We start from the raw sequence: 26469 nt of genomic DNA, 5'->3' as shown, positions 1-26469 counted from the left end.
TATCATGTACTTAACATTATTGTTAAGGACACTAGGATACACATCAAAAAACAGTACTATCCTACGAAAAGGAGTACGTCTAATCACCATATATATGTTAGAGAAATTTATGAAAAATGAGCCTATTAGACGTTTAATGTTAATGGCCAATGAAGATCTCTCTATGGATCTTTATTTATACTATTTATATACGTTAATATATTAATATTTATTTTCTTGAAGATTTGATTCTATCAAACTCATCATAATTTTTAAAATGCTTAATTTAATTTACTACTCTATTATGAGCATTATTGTAGTTATTGTATTTATGTAACTATTAGTAAAATGTTCGAAAGAGTTTCAAACCCGTGTATTATAATAAAATAAAATAAAATAGGTTAGTTGATATAAATGACAAAAAACTAATTAATTATTATTGATACAATGCGCATTTTACTTGTGTGTGCACGTTTGGAAGCGTTACCACTATTATTTATTTTAGACTACTGTCACAGTGTAACACACCATAAATCACTTGTTACGCATACATTTACACGATACACAAGCTTATGCTTAGAAAATTGCTTATATTGATCTCCTTAATAACGGTCGGTATTGAATCTGAATTATTTCAATAGATACTATAATAATAATTATTACAAACGGATTAAATATAGGCAATTTTTTGAGTGTGTACGCTGATCTAATAAATTTGTGTGTAACAAGTGAACATGAATGTGTATGCGAGCGTAATTTAAAATAAATAGTGAAGCGCTACGACCTGCACATATTGTACAATTCACCACCATCGTATATAATTTTAGTCAATTCTACCGGTACACATACACCTCATTTAAAAGACATCCAAAGATTTCTTGAATTGGTTAATACACCTGCTTATAGATTAGGAATGCAATTGGAAAAATATAGCACGATCAATTTTCAGTACACATAATAACAAATTAAAAACAGTTTCAATCACATTACTATTATACAGGTCCATTGATATGATCGACAAAAAATTGACAAATTTCATTTGATGACCGTTTGTAATCTTCTTCATTTTCAGAACGATTTCTAAAGAATCCTTGGTTCCTAAATTATAAGTGAGATGGTAATTAAGTCTAGTTTTTTTAAAGTAATTACTCATATGTTATGAACTTTTATTGGGATTAAGGTCTGTAATAGATAACACTCCTCTCCTGTTATATTGTAATTAGTGATTTATTTGGTTTTTCTATATAATTTGGGTATATACACGCTAATATAATTTATTCCTCAATTATCTTTTTAACTTTTTGTTAACATTAATAACTAAAATATTGAAACTATTTAAACTTGACCTACATTCTTATTAGAATTCTTAATGATTTTTAGTTTATATTGAACATCTGATAATAATAAATTTACTTCGCCAATTTGTTAAGTTATAACTATAACTTTTTAGTTGTTTATGCGAGTACCAAAAGTAATTATTTGTATAATAATATTAAAATATTATAGGAAATCATTTTGTTATATATTTATTTTTTCAATGATAAAATACTTATTATATTATTTATGAAGGAAAACCTGTTTCGTTGGAGGTGGTAAGTACTGTCGCCGTTACTCCTTCTTAAAGTCAAGGTCAATAGCGGCAATAGATTGTTGACCTACTGAAATGGTTGGAGAAATATTCAGTTATGTGGCTTAAAGACGACAACTTCTTCTTCTCTTTTACCTTTTAACTATATTATTAATTATTAAACCATGTGTTCCTTATTAGTTACAAATTTAAATTTAACCAGGTGATTAGAAAAGTTTTTACGTGACACCCATTTTTAGAGAGAAAAAAATGATTCTTCGATTGCGACCCAAAGAAAATAAATTATGATACTCAAAATTGTGATACTGTGTTGGATTATAATTTGTTCAACAGCAATGTTATTTTACACTGAACATTTTTACATAAATATTTTTAAAACCCGTAAGTACTATTAAAATGCGTTATTTACATTGTTTAAATTTTGCGTATAAAAACATTTATTATACAGACGTAAAATAATATACTAAATACATACAAATATATTTTATAATCAATTATCATGTAAATACTTGTATATTAATCAGTAAAAGCTTTTGAATAAATGATTAGTTACTCAAAAGTCATTATAATATATTATATATATTATTATACATTTATAAACTAATACATAAGACAATATTTTATAATTTAAAATACAGTAAGTTATTGTTCAGAGTATGAATATAAATAATATAGTCATGATCAAATAAAAAAAAGACAAAGGTTAGGTATATTAATTGTAAAGTAAAATATAGTAAATAAGGTACATAATGTATTGAAATTCAGTCATAGTATAATTTTATCTTTAATGTTAGTCTATACTCTATAGTAAACATAAACTTTTAATCGTTTAAACAAAAACAGATTAGTTTAACATATAGTAGGTTCGCACAGTAGTATGATAATAAGAAACACATAAATACACAATATAGACTCAAATATATCACTATAAAAAATATAATATAATCATAAGTGTATTTCTCTGTAGCACATACTTATTCCTTACCTAAACTAGCTTATTACTTACTGGCCAAAATTGTTGTCAAAACTCTAAACTCTATAATCTATAGTCTATAGCATTGTTTTTTAACTAGTGTGTCGTCAGATAAGTCCAAAAGTGCCGCGAAGTATATTAAATGACGCAAAATGTACAAACATTTTCGATACGACTTATAACAATAATTAATAGGGAACATTTGATATAATTTCTTTGATGAATAAAAATAAGTTATCTTTTATCGGCATTTATCATTATTATTTATAATATTTTTTCTTTGTTATTTTTAATTTTACATTGTAAATTAAAATTAAATATTACCTATTATTCTTATTTTTTTATCGTGCTGCAAAGTATAAAATATTTCTATAGCGTGTCACCGTATAATACAAATGTTGAGACACACTGCGCTTTAGGGACATAGAATAGAGATAAAAATATAGAGACTAAAATGTATATTTTTCGTTCTATTCAATTTATATTAAACTTTGCATTAACGCGGGGAATTTTGCTCTCACATTCTTCAAACTGTATTTAAATTATATACATAAGTATGAATTAGTCAAAGTTTCTATATATATAATATATAGGAGGTATGTAATTAATCTATACATACAAAGTTAACAGTGCTTACTGTTAACTTTGTATATATATATATTTGTTACGTGGAAACCTCAGATATGCTCGGACAAAACGCGAATTGTTCACGATAATTGGGCATAATGTCATACTTTGACTTTTGGCCGGGCAAACAAAGAAGTGATCAACCTTATTTAGGCAAAACCATGGCATTTTAAATACTATATACAATAATATTATATACAAATAAATATTATTGTTCAAAAATAATTAAACATGCATAAATAATAATAAAAATTTAATGATATAGGTATAACGTTAATTTTAAGAATTAAATAAGTTGGTACATTTATTTAAAAAAAATATATTTTTGTGGTATTTATATACATGATTAATTATTATTATTCCAATATTATACAGCAATTAGATAAAGTGTATTCTGTACACGTGTGTTTATAATATAAGAAGTAGATTAAATACAAAAACAATGATAAATGGAGTATGGACTACGTGTGGTCATCATAGGTGGACATCGGGGGAGGGAACTTAGAGAAGCTTAGTCCCCCGGGTATTTTAATAGTTCCCCGAAAAATCGAAGGTAATATGTTATATTTGTGTATAGAAAGAGGGTACGGGGTCACTTTACATTGGATTATTATAGCCCCCCTAAAAATTCAACCAAATTTCCGCTTATGGTGGTCATTAATAATTGTAATAAAATCTTACGAAAAAAGTCACTACGGTTTTGCTCAAATAAGGTTGGTTACAACCAGATGTATCAGGGCAAAAGACGAAGTATGACATTTTGTCTGAGTATCGTGGGCAATTCGCGTTTTGTCAGGGAATTCCTGAGGTTTGTTCGATTTTGACTTTTGCCACGATCATTTATTATAGTATAATTATAATTATAAATATTAATTATTATACAGAAAAAATATTTTTACAAAATGTGTTAATACCTATCTATAAATAAATTAAACAAAAATAAAACTAAGAAAAAACTATAAGAAACAGTTAGACCATTACGCACTTTTTAATTTCAAATAACACACTTAGCATTTTGTACTACACAAAAATGTGCCGTACAACACACAATTTTAGTTGCTGAGTACAATACATTTCTATGCCTTAGCTAGCATGGCGGCATTTTTTATTGTTATTTGTTGTCATCATAATATTATTATATCAATATCATACAATTCAAAGTTCTTGAAGTTTATTTAATTTAATTTGACAAGCCACAAACGTAGATAGATGGCAGGTAGATACGCGTACATTATTAATTATTAAAACGCGCGAGGTAAATCTATACGTGAAAAAGTAAATACTTATATTTCATACTGAAAAATATTAATGTACGTTATTTTCATATTCTTGCCGACCGTGTTTATGGAAAGACTATTCTAATAAAGTATCTATATGGTTATATTATACATTATTTATAGTATTTATATTATAAGGCTAAACGTTTTACTGTATCTATTACCTAGGTATATATAAAAAAAGAATATTATGTTAATATTTATACCATTACTGTTTGTGTGTTTATTTGAAAAACGCCGAATGTAACCTCTATGCCAGAACCTTTTTCGTAATGTTTATTTATTTAAAATGTGGAATCTATTGACAATTGTCTCTGCAAAGTTTAAACATAATAATTATTAATACCTACCTTAAAATTTAGTCGTGGTGAATCAATATTACCTTGAACATTTTTTAATCTCAAGTGTCTATCTGCTACTATTTGATTATCAATAGAGAAATTATTTGAAGGAATCTTTAAATGAGATAGGTACGTATATAATTGTAAAATCAAAACACGAAAATTTTTTATATAATATTTTAATTCATGGAAAATTAATAAAAATTAAATAATGATTAAACGAATACTGCAAAGTGACTGGAAATAATAATAATAGTCACTCACACTTTTAGCGTTTATACGAACCTTGAATATTGATCAAGTTGATCACGTGAAAATAATATATATCATCATAATTGGCGGAGTCATAGATGAGGTTTGATCACTTTCGATATTTAATAAGGCTAAAACATGCTATAATAAAACGATAATATTTTAAATTATGGAAACAAATTATAAAATATTAACCGTGGAGAATAATAAATAAAATACTAACTACTAATAATTAAAATAAATACAAATATGCATACGATGGTTAATGCTATAAATATGAAACTTTAAATATAATAAAAATAATGCTGAAGTACAGTAAAAATTTTTGAATTTATTATTTTAATTTTGTTAAAATATGATAATTTCATAAAATTTATTTATATCATTTAAAAAAAATTTGGTTTGTTTTGGAAAGTGAGTAATCTATTTAAAATTGAATTTAAAATAAAAGAAGGAGAAGTAGGTAACCGCCCTACTGTACAGTAGGTTTCGAGTGTGCCTCAAACATTGAGTAGGTCATTGTAGTGGATTTCTATTTGAATTCAATGTTAAATTATTGTGTATGAAAAATTATTTTGAGTGAAGACGTCTGGTAGCCTATATTACCAAGTATAGTATATTATATAATTATATATTTAATTATTTTATTATAACTAATACGGACATACGGTAGGTTGCTCATTTTTTGCCCAACACGTACTTATTAGTTACTATGACAGTATATATTATTATTAACTTTTGATTTAATACCGATTTATCGTAGAACAATGTGAATAGGCCAGTGCTATAAATATTTCAAAAATTTTCATTGAGCAAACATGGTAATATATTATATTTTCAACGTTTTTTTTATTATTAAACAAAAAACTTAATAGAAATCTTGTATTTTATTTAAAAAATCCAAAAACAAGCAATCTATTTTGAAAATTATTTGACGTCTAGTTATTGCTTATATGGATATTCTTAAAAAAATGAGTCTCTTTAGTTATTTATTTTTAGTTTGCAACAAAAAATCAAAATTGACGCAAGTACCAACTAGATTTAATATGCTACTAAAAACTACCCTCAAAGTTAGAAATCAAACTCTTAATTTGTCTACTACTCTAAAAACTAATAACAAGTAAAAAAATAAGAGAATAAAAAACATATATCATTAAAAAAAAAAGTAAATAATATTCACCGCTCCACTCAGAATCTAAAATTATAAACTACAAACACTTTTTAATGCCTTCAGAAATGTATGAATAAATGATAAACAATATAAAATATCAATAATTAATTATTAATTATTACTCAATTATTATGTGTTAACACATTAAACGTGTAAAAACAAAAACTCAAATATATTTGATAAACGTTGATTATCTAATTATAAGATGTTTAACACCATTGATTTCTTTTCGAGGAATGAAGTGTAATCAGGTATTAGAAAATGCTTGTAATCAGAAATAATACGTGTGTTCGGATGTGCGTTTTGAAAGTATGTCAGCGTAACATATTTTGCAGCATGTCTCTATTTTGCACACACTATTGTTGTACGCTTAATGCTTAATTGCGATTAGTAGGCTTTGGACGGTAAAGGGTACTACTTCCGGCAATATTTACAAAATAAATTATGTCGGTATACTAGGCAAATGCGAGGAAAGAGAAATAAATAAATTAGAACAGTATTTTTTAAGTTTTAATTTTTTGTAGTTTTTCAATGGTTTCTTACTAAATTGTTTTATTTTAATTATTCTCATAGTTAAATCATGATGCTGTATGTACAAGCTGTATTTTCTGTATTTTTTAAGCAAATTTTTTTTATAAGTATTTGTCATTAGAATTTCGTTAGATTTTGTCAAATCACAAAATAATTTAATAGCTGGTAGAGCTGAAAATTAAATACAAGGTTTCTTATAAGTTTTTTTTAACATCAAAATCCATAATTTTTACATTTTCCATATTTTTATAGAGTAAAAGGTGTTCTGTAAATTTTTTTTTTAAATAATCGTATAACATTTTACGGATAATAGGAAAATAAATTATACAGATACTACAATGGCAAAGACTGCCGTTGTATAACAAGTGGTTTTTTTTAAAATGCTAAAATAACTTTCTTTTTTTTTCGTCTTTTAGATGATTTTACAGAAGAAAATTATGACACACAATCGTTTTTAGAGAGATTGATCTATCTAGAAAGACAAGAGCACGTGTCAGTGATGTGCCGTTCGTTCAAGTTACCTAAGGACGACGATGACTACCAGCAAGCCATCAATGATAGCGTACTCTTGGACCACATTCTGGTCGACAATCGACATAAATTGCTCTATTGTTACGTACCAAAGGTGAGTTAATAGTATGTTATACATTATTACATCTTAATACTAATAGGGCGTCACACTCGTAAGTGTTGTAGACGTCTCACAACATGGAAAGTTGACGATTAGCAGAAAGGTTATGGTGTTATTCAAATTTAAAAGTAAAAGAATAATATCTATTTTTGAACACCACTTTTTACGGTATAAATATTTTAATTTGGCTATGTACAATATTGTAAAATACCAACGCACAAATACCGGTAATATGCTAACAGTTTTTTAAATCTGATAATACAAATAATTACAGTTAATATAAATAAGTAATATTAAATCTAGTAACACAAAATTGGTTTTGTTGGACGCAAATTTGCTGTGATATATACATTAAAGACTGGAGACAATACGTCATAAACTCATAAACATGTAGGTACGGCGTGTACTCTAACATAATAATATAATTATATTAAGTACGTCAGCGGCCGCCGGCCACAGTGTATATGTTTAGTCGTTTAGGTAAATATGACCACGAAGATTAAAACTAGTTTTATTTTCCATAGCCCATGGTATTAACAACTACTAACCCACTTACACTTTACCGACCGACTTCAAAAACAGATTAGGAGGTATATTCGTATAGTTTTCCCTCTACATATTATATGTAAGTACTATATAATACTGTAAAATATAAATACACGCTCACATACAATTAAACCAGGTGTCCAGGTTATTTCGTATATATATATTATATATTGTAGTGGTTCCCAAAGTACGCGAACCGTGGTGCCCTGGGGTGTTATAGAATCATTTTCAGGTTGAACAACAGAAATATAAGATGGTAATAATAGTATGATGTATATTATAAATTATAATAAAATAATTATTTTGGACATTAAATTGACGTTAGCCATAGCTTATAACTAATTGTCTTAATATAATATGATGTAAACAAATCGCCTAAGTACGTCATATTATATTACTTATTATGTGTTATATAAAAAATATATAGAATACATAAATGTATTATATGTGTATAATTGAAAACTTAAAATAATACAATATTATAGGATTTATTTTGTATAAGAACAACCTAACCATCTTATTAGTTAATCGTTTCTGGTAGCAAATTCACCGTGATTGATACTATGGTAAATCAAAAGTTAAAAGGAAAAACGGCAATTTTTACGTGAAATTAGTGTTCTACAAACTTAGTTTTTTGGTTTTACATAAAAACAAATGACCGTAAATACTTGAAATTTTCACTAAATGTTTATATCAAATATTATCGTTGTTTATACACGGTGTGTATATATTTTTTTAGTATTTTTCAAGGCTTCTCATAGGACATTTTATAACATAATTATTTTAATTCAAATTCACGAACGATCGTAATATTATTCTTACTAAATAGTTGTAATAGGGGCAACAGGGCATTGCCCACTTAATACCAAAAAAATAAGTTCCTAGTTCATACTGTTACCAAAAATCTAAAAAATAGATGCGTTTTCATTTTTATAGATTTCAAGTTGAAATGTTGTTGAAATTATGTATTCAAACAAAGAATAACGATTTTACTTATATTTATATTGTTATTGTAATTTAAAAATAATATTCGTGGGTAATGTTTAATGTATATAATTATATTTCACATACACAATTAAATTTACAAATGCAATATTTTCAGCAAAAATAAAATTATTCAACCTACCATCTTTGACGTTTTTGTAATAGTAAAATATATTTATATAGTTTCAAATACCCACTAGTAATATTTTTAAATTACGATAAAATAACTAAATTTATTATTCTCCGTTTAAACATCTGATTTTGTACCAATTAAAATGTTTAATGTATAAAAAAAAACTATGTATATACATTTTTAAGGTTTTTGGTTATGGGTTAAATCACTTAAGGAAACCTTGTGTTCAATTTTCAATGTTATAGCTTAAAAATTTAATATTTGATCTATTTATAACTACAAAATTATTTTCAAATTTTCGTGATGTTAAGGAATTTTGTTAGAATTTGAACTTTCATATTGATAAAAAAATTTGTGAGTTTATGCATCTTTAACATTTTTAAATTGTTAGAATAACAAATTATGAGGAACTGTGTTTTCAATTTTCAAGTTTTTATATTTTTTTTATTGATATATATAATAAAAAAAAAATTCAAATGTCTATAAATAATTCAAAAAATTAAAATTATACCATGTTTAGGAAATGTTAATGTAAATATTTGGTGATGTGTGTGCCGTGTGGAATTTTTATTTTTAAATTACAACAAAATATTAAAAATCGAACTGAGGAGAAATTAATATTTTACTTGTAATATCCAACGTCGAAGCATTTTAACGGCACGACGGGGATATGGAACCTCCTATCGAACGGTATGGCAGTCGGTGCAATGCCAGAATACTCCGACTATTGCCCCATGAACTGCGGTAGATATATGGATGATCAGTGCAATGCCGAAATACTATTGACCTGTTGCACTGTCGACCGATATAGATACCGTCGGATAGGTTTGGTTGGGATGTTTCTACCCGAAATGCGCAAGTCTGCCCGGGTGGGTCTTGCTACAAATCAGGTAAAAGACTGGTGCTTGGTCGTCGGTCGTGCGGCCTTTTATACGCTGTTTATCGGTGATTATTTCAGCCGGTGCCGTGTTCTGTGACAAAAACCCGAAACCGCAAAAGTGCAATCGCCGATAAACGCATAATAATTGTATAAACAAGAAGAGGAATGATGATAATAACAGTTATAAAAATAATATAAGATTTAATAATGTATGGTGGGCGGGAGCCGGGAGGGCAGCGGTGTGCGTTATCTTCGCGACTGTGCGTATGAACATTCCTCTTTTGAAGTATTTCGACTATATCCTCCAATTTGCTGTCAAAAACCGTCCTCAAAGTTGAAAACCAGAGAATGCCAATTTCCCTAAAGGGGTTTTAAATAATATACCGATACGCTGTATAGAGTGATTAAAAAACACACATAATCGTGACGCGTCGTCCCGCAGGTGGCGTGCACCAACTGGAAACGGGTGTTCATGGCGCTGTCCGGGAACGCGGAGCCGGGCGCGCCGGACCTGTCGCAGATCCCGGCGGACGTGGTGCACAAGCCCAGCACGCTGGACCGGCTGAGCGACTACCCGGCGGCCCGGGCGGCCGACATGCTCGCCACGTACACCAAGTTCCTGTTCGTCCGGCACCCGTTCGAGCGGCTGCTGTCCGCGTACCGGAACAAGCTGGAGCAGCGGCACCAGGACAGCTCCCGGTACTTCCAGTCGCGGTTCGGCCGGCGGATCGTCAGGCGGTACCGGGCCAACGCTACGGAACAGTCACTGCGCAACGGCGACGACGTGACGTTCGCCGAGTTCGCCGCGTTCGTGGCCGACACCCGGGACACGGTGTTCAACGAGCACTGGGCGCCCATCGACAGGCTGTGCCGGCCGTGCGCCGTCGACTACGACTTCATCGGCAAGCACGAGTCGCTGGTCGAGGACTCGGACTACCTGCTCCGGCACGTGGTGGGCGCGGCCGACGTCCGGTTCCCGAAGGGTCCCGACTCCAACACGTCCACGCAGCTGGTCAAGTACTTCGCGCCGCTGGACCACGACACCGTGCTCAGGCTGTACAGCACGTTCGAGCTCGACTTCAAGCTGTTCAACTACAACCTGCAGAACATCTTCGGCTACGAAGTGGGCTAAGGCGCGCGCGCCGCAGTACGCCGTACTGCACACGACCGCGGCGGCACACGCTGCATATGGTCGTCGATTTCCATAACATAAATATAATGACGTTACGCAATCACTATACGGCCGGGAATGTAATGCCGCGAGAAAATCCCGTAAAATGCTTTTTTTTGCTCTAAAAATTCAAAACAATGCATTTTCTTAAATTCGAAGAAAAACTTTTGCAGGGCTGCACGATAACAAGTCTTCCGTGCGTTTTAATATGATGAAAGAATATTATTATACTCATTTAATTTTCCGTCGCCGCTCATAATCTCGATTTTCGTCGTTCGGATCGTTTCGAAAAATTTCGATTAATTAAACTCGAAAAACTTGTTGGCACGTTATAAGTAAAAATCATTAAAAATAAAATTAAAAACCGTAATTAAAGTGTTGAATGCTCTAAAATGCTCTAAACAATACAAAATACCGGCTTAAAAATGAAAATTCTCAAAAAAATGCAAAATTAAAACTTTTTGTTCTGATTCGAGTATACTTTAATATTAATATCAAGAAAACAATAATACAAAGTGTGTAGAAATCCCGGCCCTAATTATTATTGTCAGAATAATCTACTTCAGAATACCGTCCGGATAACTTTATCCGACGTATTTTCGATATCCTTATGTACATACCTTTTAGGAATTCTCTTGCGTTTATTATAAGATAATAATATTTTAACTATTAATTATTACATGTTTTTAATGGACGAAAATTAAAAACAGTTAAAGGTTGTGCCTACGAGGAACTATGTGATATATTTTATGACTATGAATGAAAACTATCTTCTCGATTTTTAGTTAGTTCTCAGAAAAAATAATCTACGAATATAGAAAAAATAGTAAGTTATAATTGAGAAGACTCGTGAATTTGATTGTGACAGTATTATGATGCGTTTGTGTGCCCGTGTTGCATACGAATATACGATGCAGTATTCTCGATTTTTTCACTTCCGTACAAATTATATGTACTACTTATACAACATTTTCGTTCTTCGATTGACTCTTCACATACCTGTAGTGTATTATTTATGATTTCAACGTAAAATGTTCTGATCTATTTGATACGACAGGACAGGTGATACATGTTATATTTATAATTCATAATTTTTATTGTGTACGTGAAAAGTATAAACATCGCAATCACCAGATACGATTTAATTATAAAACTATACATTTTGTTTTTGTGTACTAGCTATTTTTTCTTCTGTTCTACGGCGATACTAAGCTACCTATTTTATTTAATGCACACTTGGATTTGTTAATAACTTATTAAATAATATTTATTGTGTAAACGAGTAGTGAGATTTTCACAAAATTGTACATTTTTAATTTATTTATAATAATACGATTAATTATTATTGTTATAAATTGTAATATACCTAAATAATATATCCTATGCAATTATCTTTTTATAATGTTATAATTCCTATTACAATACCTGCCATCTACATTTTATTGTTAAACCTTTAAACGATTACTTATTGTAATTTTTAACAGATTAATAAATCAATACGCGTTAACATAAAAATTACCAATTTCTATAGTAGATCGTGAGAAAATGCGTTAATTTTGAACGAGAAAACTATACGACTAATATGGTAACCAGTAAAGGTGGGTTTTAATTTCAAAATATATATTCTGATTCATTAACAAAGGGTTCGTACTATATTTTTTTATTTAAGCGACTATCAGTAATTGTTTTTCTAACTGATAAATATTAATTATCATAAACACGAACAGGCTAAAATAGTTATTACTTAATTGAATACCTATTGAAAATTACTTATATTAAGACGTGGTAAGTTGGTTTAATGAATCAGAATTAATTTTTAAAATAAAAATCCGTCTTATTGAAGTCTTAGAGTTTTATCAGGCGATATTAAACTTGGGCGTTTTGAGTGAATTGAAAAAACTGACTATAATAATATGTTTTATTAGTAAGTGCCTTCGTTTTAATTCACATTTATAATAAAATTATTAATTAATGTTAAATTCTTAGCTTTTTTAATCGTTTGGCCATACAAGTTATCAAAGTACAAATTAGATCCAATTTGTCACCTGCAGATACACCACCCTTAAAGTTGAAAAATAAAGCATTTGTATTGCTTCTAAATGTGACGACTGACACAAAAAAAAAAAAAAAATCATTGTATAAAACCAATATTATATAACCTATATCGTTGCTCCGCTCAGAATTTAAAAATGTATTTTAACGAAATAATAATAATCTTTGCAATGAATTGTTCATGTATTTACACAAAACATAAAAAGGTGAAAAAGTTTTAATTTATAGCGCTATTAAAAAGTTTTATTAAGAATGCATTCAAAATTAATTCTAATAAAATACCTACGCCTGTAAAAAAATATAGGGTCTTATATTAAATAAAATTAATTGAAGACTCGAATAAAATGAATTTAAATATGAATTATCATTGGTCAGTAGATACTATAGATATATAAATGTGCACAGTAATTAGTAGTCCACGATATATTGTTAATACCATTTTGTTTATCGGATGAATTTTATACTCAAATTTATGACTATAAAGGATTTAATTTAAATTATTTATAACTGCGTTTTGTGTGGTTGGATGGTGTCTGATTTATCTGAGTAATACTTTTTTTTATTATTTTAATGTTTTTCATGTATTTATAACGTTACTATAAAAACGTTTACAGTTACCTACTCTCTGCAATGACGAAGACCACTCAACGGATTGATTTTCTCGCTTATTTGTATACTACATTTATATATACTGGATTATTATTTTATGGAACAACGCTCATTATTTCAATACCTATTAACGTGTTTGAAAATATTTTTTTTATATAATATCCAGATATATATAACAACACTTTTTTCCATTAGGATTTTTTTTATTTTTTTTATTTTTTTGAAATGAGTACATACATTCTTAATTTCATATTTTAAAGCAGAATATTTTTCGGAATATTTCGATACATAAAAATCGAAATTTGGACGACTAGTTTATGAATTATTAGTAGATATTTAAAGTTAATACTTATAAAGTTATAACACATTAACTAGTAATCTGAATTTCGATTTTTATGTATCAAAATACTCCGAAAAATATTCTATTTCAGAATATTAATTAAGAATAAAATTACTCATTCAAAAAGGTAAAAAATTGAAAAATAGTATTGTAGTAGGTAACTGAATATTACGTAAAAAAATATTTTCAAAAACATTAAAATAGATATTGAAACAATAAGAGCGTTGTTCGATAAAATAAAAATAAATTAAGAATGTATGTACTCATTCAAAAAAATTTAAAAATAAATGATAAAAATACAATTAAAAAAATACCTAATGTTTTATTTTTACTAGAAACTATGAAAAAAAAATATTTTCAAAAAGGATAATAGATTTTTAAATAATAATAAGTGTTATTCGATAAAAGAATCACTCTGTATAATTTAATTGCAAATGTTGTTTGTTAAATTCTAAAATCAAAATAAATATGACGATAAAATATTTATTTACCTAATTGTATCCTCTATTATAAAATATAAAGTAATAGTCTGTCTTACATATTTTGAAGTTCTTATAATTTTTATTTTCCATAAGTACTTATATTTTTAACACAAATTTAGGACTAAGAAAAAAATTTGGTTCGAGAAAACTATTTTACCAGCCCTTAAATTTGTTTCACCCTATTTTTTATTTTTTGTGCTTTTCATTGACGCTTGATTATTTTTTGGTTATATAGAATCTAATATTACCCTTAAATTAGTAATCATTACTAAACAAAATGTATTTAATTTATTTTTCTCTACAGCCGCGTAAACAAAAGAATCCCTCTAATTATATTATTTGTTCGAACAGCCTACTCGGTCGGGGCTCTCCGGCGAAAGTCCGGATATCCCGTGCCGGCCGCTATATAGTAATATTAGAGTACACCGCCGGACGTAGATAGGTTATTTCAAATTAACTTATTCCATATCATCTTTATATTGACATGCGAATACGTAGTTGTATTTTCCTCGATTAGGTTTATAATATCCAATCACGACAAAATTAGGCGTACCTACCTCTATAAAAAATATTTGATATGTTCTAACGGTGTATTTCAACCGTCGTATGCAATGAAAATGGATAACGTAAAATCATTAATAGGTATTAAATAGGCGGACAGCCTGTCATAAAACATTAATTCTGATCGTTTTAACGATTTCAGTTAATATTTGTTTAACACAATGCAAAAATACCGTAGCGTAATACACATATATTAGTGTATCTACTTGCGGGTCGTATAATACACACGCAACATACGCAGACGGTTTATGATATAATTTATTATTAACTCGTTTGGGTACACTATACACGTTAACATTAAATAATTATTATGCTATTCGACGTGATTTTAAAAGTGCGAAAGCACATACCTATATATAACATATATACATGTATAATTATCCATTTAAATCCTCACGCGCACCACCTAGGTATATATACTTAAATAGTTTTCGTCGACTTCATTCGGCTTCAAATTATATTATATGTGTGTGTGTGTAGTGTGCGACTACCGCCGTATATATATATTCGATATTGTAGTCGGCGGCGGTATCGTAGTGATGCGCTATGCGCCAAGTCGAACGCGAACTTTGGGAACCCGTTGCTGACGTCATACTAAAAATCGATAGGCCCTCCCTATAACACATATCTAGGCTTCTATATAGTGTTAACAGCTGCAACTGACAAACGTGTGGGTTGCGTACTTAGTGTTCTTTTACCGAATCGCTTTACATATGACAGTTTGATAGCGAACTTGTTATAGCAAACAACAACTTCCAGTGTTTATATAAAATATATAAAATAAATATCCTTTGTTTTTTTCGCAATTTATCGTGTAAAATTTGTATGCCTATAAAGTTGAAGCGACTACGATAATAAAAATCAAAAAAAAAATCATAACTACACCCGCTTACTCGAAATATTATTAAATATATTGTTTTAATTATATTTAATCACGATTTTTTTCTTATCATTTAAATTGCCATATTGAACAAACTTCACTTAAGTTAATTTTACAAACGATTATTTGGACGTCAACCGATTTTACAATGGAAATAATAAAGGCAAACGATGATAATAGCAACATAAACATCAATAATTGTAACCGAACGGATATTGCAGATGAACACGACAGTGCACTTTACTCGTTTTGTGAAACTAGTCACACGAATTGGAAGTAAGTTCTACGATTAATAAGCCATTAAAATGATTAAAATATTTTTTTATAGAGTCATTATTTTTAGAATGTTTTTAAATAATACATATAAATGTTTAGAATATGAACATTTCGTCTTTAGATTTAAAGTTTAGTAGTAAGTACTTATAGGTTACTATATAGTATAAATCCTGAATTAGAATACAAAAAAAAAAATTTATTTACAGCACAGAGTCTTAAAAAGTAATACAATAGTATTATATTGATTGAATTTAAAAATACCACCATATGGTTTTAATTTTTCGATTCAAAATTATAAAAACCTCTTTTTCTGACTTACCTAATTAAGGTTTTTTGAACGTTCACAAAAATTAAATTTATTTATTGCTCAATCTCTATGATAATTTCCTTTATTAAATACAATTAATTATATCTATGATCCTCGACTAGACTGTCTTCTGTCTGGAATACTCTTAAAAACGTGCTATACGTTTTGATAATGTAGATAGCCAGTAGCTTGTATTTGACCAGTATAACTCGGTCAGTATTTGGAGGGGGTCTCGGTGGGGAAATTTCCAAAGGTGTCTAATTAAAAAGCACACCAAAACTTGAATTCTTAAAGTATCTACCTATTATCTACGAAGAATTTTTATTTTTACCATACGTTACATAACCAATTTAACGTGCATTTAAAATATTTATGAAAATAAAATGAAATATTTAAAATAAGCGTTAAAACTAAAATTTTGGCTACACACTAGTTGCATCCCCAAGATAATTATGAAAAATGCAGGGGCGGATCCAGACCAAGATAACAGGGGGGGGGCGATTTTTAAAGGGCACATATTAATGTTGATAAAGTATTTATTTAGGTACAGTCTCGTACAGAACAAAAAAAATATTTTTTATAGTAGATAATAGTAATAAAAAAATATATCACTGTAATTTTGTTACCCTTGAAGTATAATTACGTCAAAAACTATCCCCAATCGCTCCCCTCTGGATCCGCCACTGGAAAAATGATGAGTCTTAATTCGAAATTCTGCCCGTGTTTTAGCGTTTACGTTAATATACTTGAATTTTTGCATTATATTCGAATTGTAACCCTATTGACATTTACTGTTTTAAAAGTTTCTATCATTCATTCACATCTATAATATTATTTATAATTTTCCATAATAATAACGACAGCCAACAATCATAATTCAAGTTTATTATAACACGTTGTCATAATAGAATATTGAATTCGTAACCTATTTCCTAACCTTCGCCCGTTAATATAAATATAAATAAATAAATAATTCAAATTTTCAAACAAAGTAACAAATAATGTTGTATTGTTTATCATTTTAAAACATATTTATCATATTATTAAAATATTGTTGATAATAATAGCAGTTACAAATTTATAAAATGAAATAATAAATTTTACCAGTGCCATAATATTGTTATTATTATTTTTAAATATGATAACAATTTAAAATAAAAACGGCAAAACAAAATTATAACCTACTTATATCGTAGCAATGCTATATATCTAGACAGTCTTCTGTGTAAAGGGAAGGAGAATGAAAGTCCTTAATGTACATAATATTTATTTTTGTATTTAAAATTTTTTAATTAGCGTATAACTAAATAAAAAAAACATAGGCAGAAATTCGTATGTATAATAGAGGCTAAAAAAACCTAAAAATCCTTCATTCAAAAGACATTTTTAGCGCAGAACGAAACTAGTATAGTCACAATTTTGAGGAACTTGAGTTTGACAAGAAAATTTGTAATAAGATTAATTTTGGGGCGTTATGACCTAGAAAATTATTGGGAGGATATTTATGGATTATGATATTTGCGAGAGACTATTTCACCTATCCACCCAGTACCTAAAAATGATATCCAAGTTGTTGAATGTTAATGCAAATGAGGCGCACATTTAAATATTTAAAAATCTATAATTTTTTTTATAATAATATAATTTAATTGGAAATCTGTTGTTAATTATAAAATTAAAAATTATAATCTATAATGTCCGACTAAATCGACGAGCAAATATTATTATGATTTTTAATATATGTATGTAGTAAAATTTCTTTAAAAAATTACCAGTCATATTTTATATATATATAGAGGCATCAAATCTAAATATTATATATTTTTGTGTTTGATACTCGATTATTAATATTTTAATTAATTTAATTTCATTAACATAGTATTATATGATCCACTGCTTATAATTAATTATCTCAAACAATGAGCTGTTCAAATTTTACTTTTTTCCTAATATTATTTTATTATTATAACTGCTTAGTCTAAACTAATAAATAGTTATGCTTAATTAATATATTATTATAAATAAGGCAAAATTATGAAATGTCAAAATTTGATTTTTTAGTGAAAACAATAAAGTTGGATACTTAGAAGAACAATATGAAATTCTCCATTCGTCTGTTATAGCTTTGACTTCACATTTTTCACAGGTAGCATGCAAATTTATGATAAGTACAAGCACTTATATATTGTTTATCATATTGCACGCTTCTGGCTCTTTAACTAATTGCACCATAATTTAAAATTTACAACTTATATAGATTTGATAACTAATTATTTAAAATTATAATACTTTCATATTTCAAATTTTGAAACACTTCTTCTTCTACTAACACAAAGTACCTAAATTGATTATGTTTATACGTGTGTTTAATATACAGGTACAGTTGAGAATTCATCAAATTATTGAGTCACCCGATGAAGAGAAAAAACATTTACTTAAAAATTTAGAGGAATTTGCATTTAAAGGCATCCCAAACGTGTATACGAATTGTTCTCTGAACCACTTACTCGTAACAACGGTAGACTTTTATTAATTGCATTTTATGAACGAAAATGTATAGGTAGTCTTTTTACTCTTAGAACGATGACGACAAAATGGTGGAAAAAAAACATCAAGTTCAAATTGAAGTAATCAAGGAAATGAAAAAACAGCTAGAAGCTTTAGAGAACCATATATACAATAATAAAGATGAATTCGATCTTCCAGAAAGTTTCGTAGACGTTTTCCGCGAAAGACAAAATAACATAATTAGTAAATATTATCTTTTTAATTTACATCAAATCTATATTATCCTATTTAGTATTTTCCGTTCAGATTAATAATCTTTAATGATAATCCAATGGTTTTGTTTTTAGATCAAGTAGAAAAAAAATTAAATTTAAGTATAAAAAACTCTAAAAACATGTCCGTAGAAGAACTAAAAGAAGAAGTCGATAATGCAATTCAAAAGGTACGTAATCAATCAACTAAATCATACTATGCTAAACACCTATAATAAGTTATTGTGATTTCATATTTTAGTAAAATGCCTAAACTCTTGTATTGTCATCTCAAAAGTAGGTCATTTGAAATTAATGCTGACAACATCTCTAGTTTATTAAAACAGTATTGTTGTTGTTATATCTGTTGATACATATAATAAATACAGCTGGTAGAGGTTAGTTTAGGTATGTGAAAATTGTAAACGAAATATTCGTGATTATTCTTTTATTCTATTACATTATTTACTTATAAAATGTCCGTTACATAAAGATATACAAAATTAGTGTTTTCCTGGTGTGTGGGTATGATGCAACGATAGGCATTATATAATATTATTGTCGGCAAACATTATGTAAGTGCGAATACATTATTTTCGGTAGTGTATCGATACAATTATAAATAATGTCAAGTACAATACGAAAGTTGTATACGTCTATTTTAATATTGTGTTATTGAACAATTGATCAGCGGCGTGTGTAAACAAAACAAGCTCAAATAATATATAAATTTTTAATTGGCCTACTCGTTATAATATTTACGTAAATTTTTCGAAATTTCGTAAATACGGTTTTTGAGTAAGTACCTACATTTTTTAGAAAATCTTTTTATTATTTTTAGGTAGTAGATACTAAGTACTGTTATACTACTATTACACCTAAGTTTTATATCGTATTTCTATACTTCATTCATAATTGGTTTTCTATCAATATGCATTGCCCACCCACTTTGTTATTATGTTACACGCCACTGTTATTGAGAAGTGTCGAGTACCTACTCAAATGTCTAAAAATATCTTTAACTTTCAAGTTTTATGTACTGAGTTATTCAATAACATTTTCGTGGAATATATTATTTGTGAAACCTATAACAATATTTGTTTATTCTATACATATTACATAATATGCTGCTTACCGAGTACTTCTGTAGTTCTGTAAAATAAGTGAATTTTTTATCTATAATTACTTTTATTTTAATAAAAACATATTACATGTATTAAGTATAAATAAAATTTAATTTAAAACTAAAATTAGAATAGTAAAATTTAAAATAATTAATAAAATCGATTTAATAAATTGAGTTGCACCCGTACGGTTTGACTGTTTTACCTATACCGGCTATACCAACTAATATAGTATATTGTTTAATAAACAGTAAAGTACACATATCCAATTCTTTATTTAGTTGGTAAATCCAATGAAAGCCACAGAACATTTGGTCGATCAGTTAAAAACGCAAATAGCTGATCTTGAAAGATTTATACAATATTTACAAAGTAAGTATAATATTAATTAATTATTTTACGGGATACATGCCAACAGAACTGTGCTAATTATTTTCGTATACTTTTACCTAAGAAAAAAATCATTTTATCCGCTATATAGTTAAATATAATTAAAATATAACGTGTAAGTAAATTCTTGAATACAATTTTAATATTTTTTTTTTTTTTTTTAATAACTAAATTGAATAAAACTTTAACTAGTATATTTACCCAAAACCACGACTAAATATGATTAAAAATGCAAAATAATTTTTAAGTTATGTTAATTGGCAAACAAAATATTTTAAATTAAATCAATAACAAAAAATATAATTAATTATGTATTTCCTTTTTTTTTTTTTAATAAACTTCCATTCCGATGCAGAACTAAAACATAGTATACTTGTTACCTGATTATATTTTCAAATTTTTTATACTTAATATTTTCAGCTGGTAAAATCAAATTAAAAACACCCGGAGAGAAAGTTACGAAAATAGCAGTATCTAAAGACAAATGTTTTGAACGAAAATCAAGAGACGTGGTAATTACACATTTTAATTATGTAATATACTTTTGTTTTTTTATTATAGTCTTAAATTTTGTACATAAAGTACAATATTTATTACCAGTAAAAAAAAACCTAAATACAAGTTGAAAAATAAAAAAAATTATAGTTCAACAATAAAAATTATTCGCTTGGTCACAAAGTTTGAAAATATAATATATAATCCACCGATTTCCATAAATTGTTATTATAGCTATATAAATAAATTTAAAATCTTATAAATATAAATATTTAAAATTCAATTTTTGACAATATTCGACAAAGTCCTGAAAATTTGCAAAATGTGTGTTTATAGTTGTGGCTTTTAAATATAATATAAAGTTTTTCATATTTATACCAACAAAATAAAATAAAAATATTTAAACATTTGAATTTAAAGTTTAAACAAAATAAATATTTAAACGATTAATACCTAATGAAGTAAATTATTTAGTTATAATTCAGAAACATTATTCGTGTGAAATTTTATGTATATTATAATATAATTATATACAATGATATTTTAAAAATATGTTGATTAATTTTAAGAACTTTATGAACCTATTCATAAAGTGTTTACAGTAAGATATTAATTATTCATGAGCATAAGTCATAAATTTATAATAATAAATAATAATATAACAAATGCAATGTTATTAGAAAAAATTATTGCTGTAATACTAAAAGTAAAATAAATGACTTTAATATCTACACTAAAAAAACATTCAAAAATACTTAGTGATAATATAGCCTGACAATTCGTCTCCGCTTAGAATCGTTTTTTGTATACAGTGATCTTATATCATTAAATTAAAATTTATTACACCAATTATAGTGAATCACATAACACTTAATGTATGAATAGGACTGTACCCACTGATCTATCTTTTTAAAAATGATTTTTAACATTTTTGAAAACAAGTGTTAAACAAATAGTCAAAAACATTATTTTTCTCAAGCTAAAATTATTTGTGATTAAATGATTAAGTAGATTGATTATTGTTATAGTAGATTTTTGAATAATTGTCAGGACTAGTTTATATTTTGGGCATTCTTGCTAATTCTATTATCTGTTTACCTAAAATTTTTCGAATTATATTGGTTTAATTATATAATATATTCAGAATAGTTTTGTAAGGTTATTAGTGCTCTCAGTGACAGTAGATATGTTTTTCATTTAAACTTTTATACATACTATAAAATAAATCGTTTACGGACTACGATTGAATATATACATTCATATTTAAATAGTGATATAGCCTGACAGTTTGTCTCCATTTTGTTTTTCGTATAGAGTGATTTTAATATGTTAAATAATAATCAAAATCAATCATTTTTTTTTTAATTTTTAAAGGATCGCGTTCTAATTATTATTGTTTAGTCGTGTAAAAACGCAACATATATTTGGTTTCGAAAAAAAAATATAATTTATTTCCCATCTACAAATGTCGATGATCAAAGATAATTTTCCATTTATATTTCTTGTTATAGGGTTTCTCGAATTCATTTGGATTTTTAAATAATAAAAATATAAAACAAAGTTTAAAATTAGTTTGAAAACGTTGAAAATTGACGCATTATAAATAAAAATAATGACTATGCGGTTATTATGGCTGGTGAAACGTTTTAAGAATCTACAATTATAATAATTCTGAATTACAATATAATAATAATAATAATAGCTATAAAAATTCTTATAAATAGCTTAAAAAGAGTAAATATATTTTTAAACTTTATTTTAAAGTATTTCATGTCTAAAAATGGGAATTATTCGAAAACGCCGATAAAGTTTTTTGAAAACTTTTTACTCCTAACGATATCTAACATAATGTAGAAACCACTTTCAAAGTTAAAGATTGTAACATTTTTACTGTTCAACAAAGTAATGATAGACACAAAAAACAAACATAAAATAATATGAATTTTATTCTTGGCATTACATTTTTGTAAGTAAAGATAAAATAGTAAAATTAAATCAAACTAATATACATTTTTAATGTTATTATTTTATTATAAAGACCGAATACAGAATAATATATTAAAAAATTATTAACTTAGTTACAGTGTTGGTGATAAAAAATATAAATTCTGTGCTTTAAAAAATTATGTTAATTTTATTTGTGTATTTCTTTTAATCCTAATCTTTAAAAATGTTTATATTTTAAATACATACAGAAAACGGTGGGTGCTGTTAAACGGTTGACTGCAATAATACAAATGTTCATCGGTACTCAAATATCATGTAGTCAACGTCATTTCAAAATGAATACTTTGAAGAAATCTATGAAAATAAATCACTGGGGGTAAGTCTAAGCTTTACATATACCTATATATATCTATGTGTATAATAAAGACATTAGACACATACATCTTCAATTCGTATTACATTATGTAAATAATAATATTTATAAAAATAATGTGCCTAAAAAAGTATAATATAATATTAAATTAGAAAATGGAAAATTCTAAAAGTTTAAAACATAAAACTGATTTAATACGGCTTTGTATTGTATTAAAAAAAAAATGTACATACATTAAAACATAATATTGTGTTTGATGTTTTTTATAGTGATTACAGAGCCAACTTGGAGTTAGTTGTTTCAGAACTATTAGAAATGCTTGCTCTACCTGAAATTCATATCGATAGTGATTATATGTCGGACTCCGAAGGTGCTATAGCCGCGATGGAATGCAATGGGAAAATAGCGTTAATGGTTCGGAATCGATTAGCTCCAGCCATTCAACATTTGATTCAACATGGTCTCATGGTGGTAAAGTGAAATCTATAAAAATTGTAATCATAAATCATAATTTTAACATTTAATCATGGTGAACACAATTTTCAATTTTTGGTCCATATACACCCGGGACGCAATTTACGTATGTTTTAAAAGTACATGGGCCACATTTACATAGTATATGAATATGGCCTTTTTTTGGGGGGGGGGCGCAATTTACCGACTCCGTGCTGATTTATACAATTTTGAAATTTATAAAATGTACAATAATTGTACAATAATATTATTATAATACCTATATAGTTTTAATACTTAACACGAGAATACGAGATTCACTATTAGTAGTACTTACTGAAAATAAAAATTCATAAAAATATATAAGCATCATTTTTTTTTTGTATACTCATTTGAAATTAACGTTTTGATGAAATTAGATATTTAAATTAATAATAATGATTTTAGTTAATTTTATATGTAACTCAAAAATATTATTTTTATATATATACAACTTAATTTACTATACACGATTTTATTTAAAAAAATAAAAATACATGTTATAAATATATACTATTTTAATAATTTATAATAATATTATAAATGCTATGAAATGTATCATTCGGTGATATATTATAGACTTATAGTCTTCCATCTTTTTTTCATATACATTGATACCGTATCATTAAATTCAAATTTAACACATCCATCACAGCTAATAATCCACTAGACACCGACTATATATAGGCATACAGCAAAGTGGTACCCCACTTATTCAATATTTTTTTATTTTCTATTGCAATTATTTGTATATTAAACTACACAATTTAATGAAAATAATAATGTATATTAAAGTCATTAGTCAGATTTAAAAAACCTCAACATTAAGGCATTTAGACATTAATATTATATTAATTATATTACAGATATCTAGTCGATAGGAAAAAATTCTAATTCCGTAACAATAATATATTATGCAGGTGGGTCAAAGCACGAGTGTCGTACCATTTGTGGACTGTTTGCATCCAAAGATGAACAACTCAAAATCATCAATGCACGCATGGGAGCTCATATTAAAATACTACGAGATAAAAAACGGTGATTATTTCAACTCGACACCAGCCCGTAAACTATCTCAGAGTTTCAATTTAGATATTGAAGGCTGCAAATCGTCAGTTTCTTATAAACAAGTAATTACTCGCACGATCATTTCTTTTTATAAATTTAGTAATTTTCTTTTTAACCGACCACTGTTTTTTTATTACAGTGTCTACTTTCTATCATTGGAAATATAATTTCATCCCATTCAAGATATAAGCGAAGTTACGGTTCATGTTTTAAAGCATTCGTATGCGCTGGACTGAAGTAAGATACATACAATTTAACACTATCTGTATTTAAAATGTTTGTTAAAAATATAAATAGTAGTAAATTTGGTTGTTCCTAAACTACTAAACTATATTTTTTTAACAATAATTTACCTTTTCAGTTCAAAAATGTTAATCAATTGGTTAAAATTTATATTCAAATGTCAACCATTGGTCGAACTTTACTATCAACCTTGGAGTTATGTAGCGCAAACAGGTTTGATTTATTTTTACTTCATTAAAAAATATGGATAAATTGATTTGTCTCGCGTGTAAAATATATGAGTAGTACCTACTAAAAACGACTATTTTTTTAAACATAGTATTAAAAATATTTAATCAAAACATTGATATCTACATAATAACCTTTTTCGTAAAAATTAGTTTTTGTGGTGTCCTTACGCGTTGTAGACAGAAATAATAAAATTTAATATATTATTTTATTTTCTAAAGCATTGAGGAAAGTGATATTGCAGTTATAATATTATACACTTATACTTATATCCCACATAGATATTTATCCTAGTATCCCACAAATATGATATTACATTATTAGTTATAAGTTTAGAGACCGGAATTACATGCATTAGAACGTTCAAATTGTGCACTTTATACATTAAAATTTTGTATCAAATTAAAAAAGGTTTTAAAACATTATAGTAATAGGCTGTAGATAAAACTAAGTATCTATAATTTTTAGTCTGCACCTACATAAAATTCAAAATAAAACTTTGATATCCTACATCACATATTGCATATAACAATGGATAATTAATTTTATTTCAGGTTTCGACGATGCATTGCATTCACTGGAAAAATTGAACCAATATAATTTCGATCTACCTGCAGATTTAGCTATTCGACAGCTACAAAACATAAAAGATGCTTTTTAATATTATTATATTTTAAAAACAATTAATATTTTTGTAAACAAAAAATAACTAATTTTTGTCTTTGTTGTTTATTATTTTATTTTCGTAGAATAAATAAG

At 27.2% G+C, this 26469-nt stretch overlaps 2 protein-coding genes across 2 annotated transcripts; both read left to right on the top strand.

Moving 5' to 3' along the window:
• The first annotated feature begins 1680 nt into the window (after positions 1-1680).
• Positions 1681-12361, top strand: LOC113556663 (carbohydrate sulfotransferase 11-like). Its single transcript, XM_026961750.1, has 3 exons — positions 1681-1948; positions 7156-7364; positions 10356-12361. Exons 1-3 carry the CDS (start codon positions 1852-1854, stop codon positions 11043-11045), a joined length of 996 nt encoding a protein of 331 aa, XP_026817551.1. The 5' UTR covers positions 1681-1851; the 3' UTR covers positions 11046-12361.
• A 3399-nt stretch (positions 12362-15760) lies between these two features.
• LOC113556690 (RUN domain-containing protein 1) lies at positions 15761-26421 on the top strand. The gene is made up of 13 exons (XM_026961788.2): positions 15761-16284; positions 18653-18737; positions 18969-19109; positions 19171-19342; positions 19447-19541; positions 20756-20846; positions 21285-21376; positions 23555-23682; positions 23949-24150; positions 25092-25301; positions 25379-25476; positions 25601-25695; positions 26265-26421. Exons 1-13 carry the CDS (start codon positions 16157-16159, stop codon positions 26369-26371), a joined length of 1644 nt encoding a protein of 547 aa, XP_026817589.1. The 5' UTR covers positions 15761-16156; the 3' UTR covers positions 26372-26421.
• The last annotated feature ends 48 nt before the right edge of the window (positions 26422-26469 follow it).

The sequence above is a fragment of the Rhopalosiphum maidis genome, chromosome 3 (assembly GCF_003676215.2).
Source record: "Rhopalosiphum maidis isolate BTI-1 chromosome 3, ASM367621v3, whole genome shotgun sequence".
NCBI lineage: Eukaryota > Metazoa > Arthropoda > Insecta > Hemiptera > Aphididae > Rhopalosiphum > Rhopalosiphum maidis.
The sequence above is the reverse complement of the archived record's forward strand: the minus strand, read 5'-3'. Positions and strand labels throughout refer to the sequence as shown.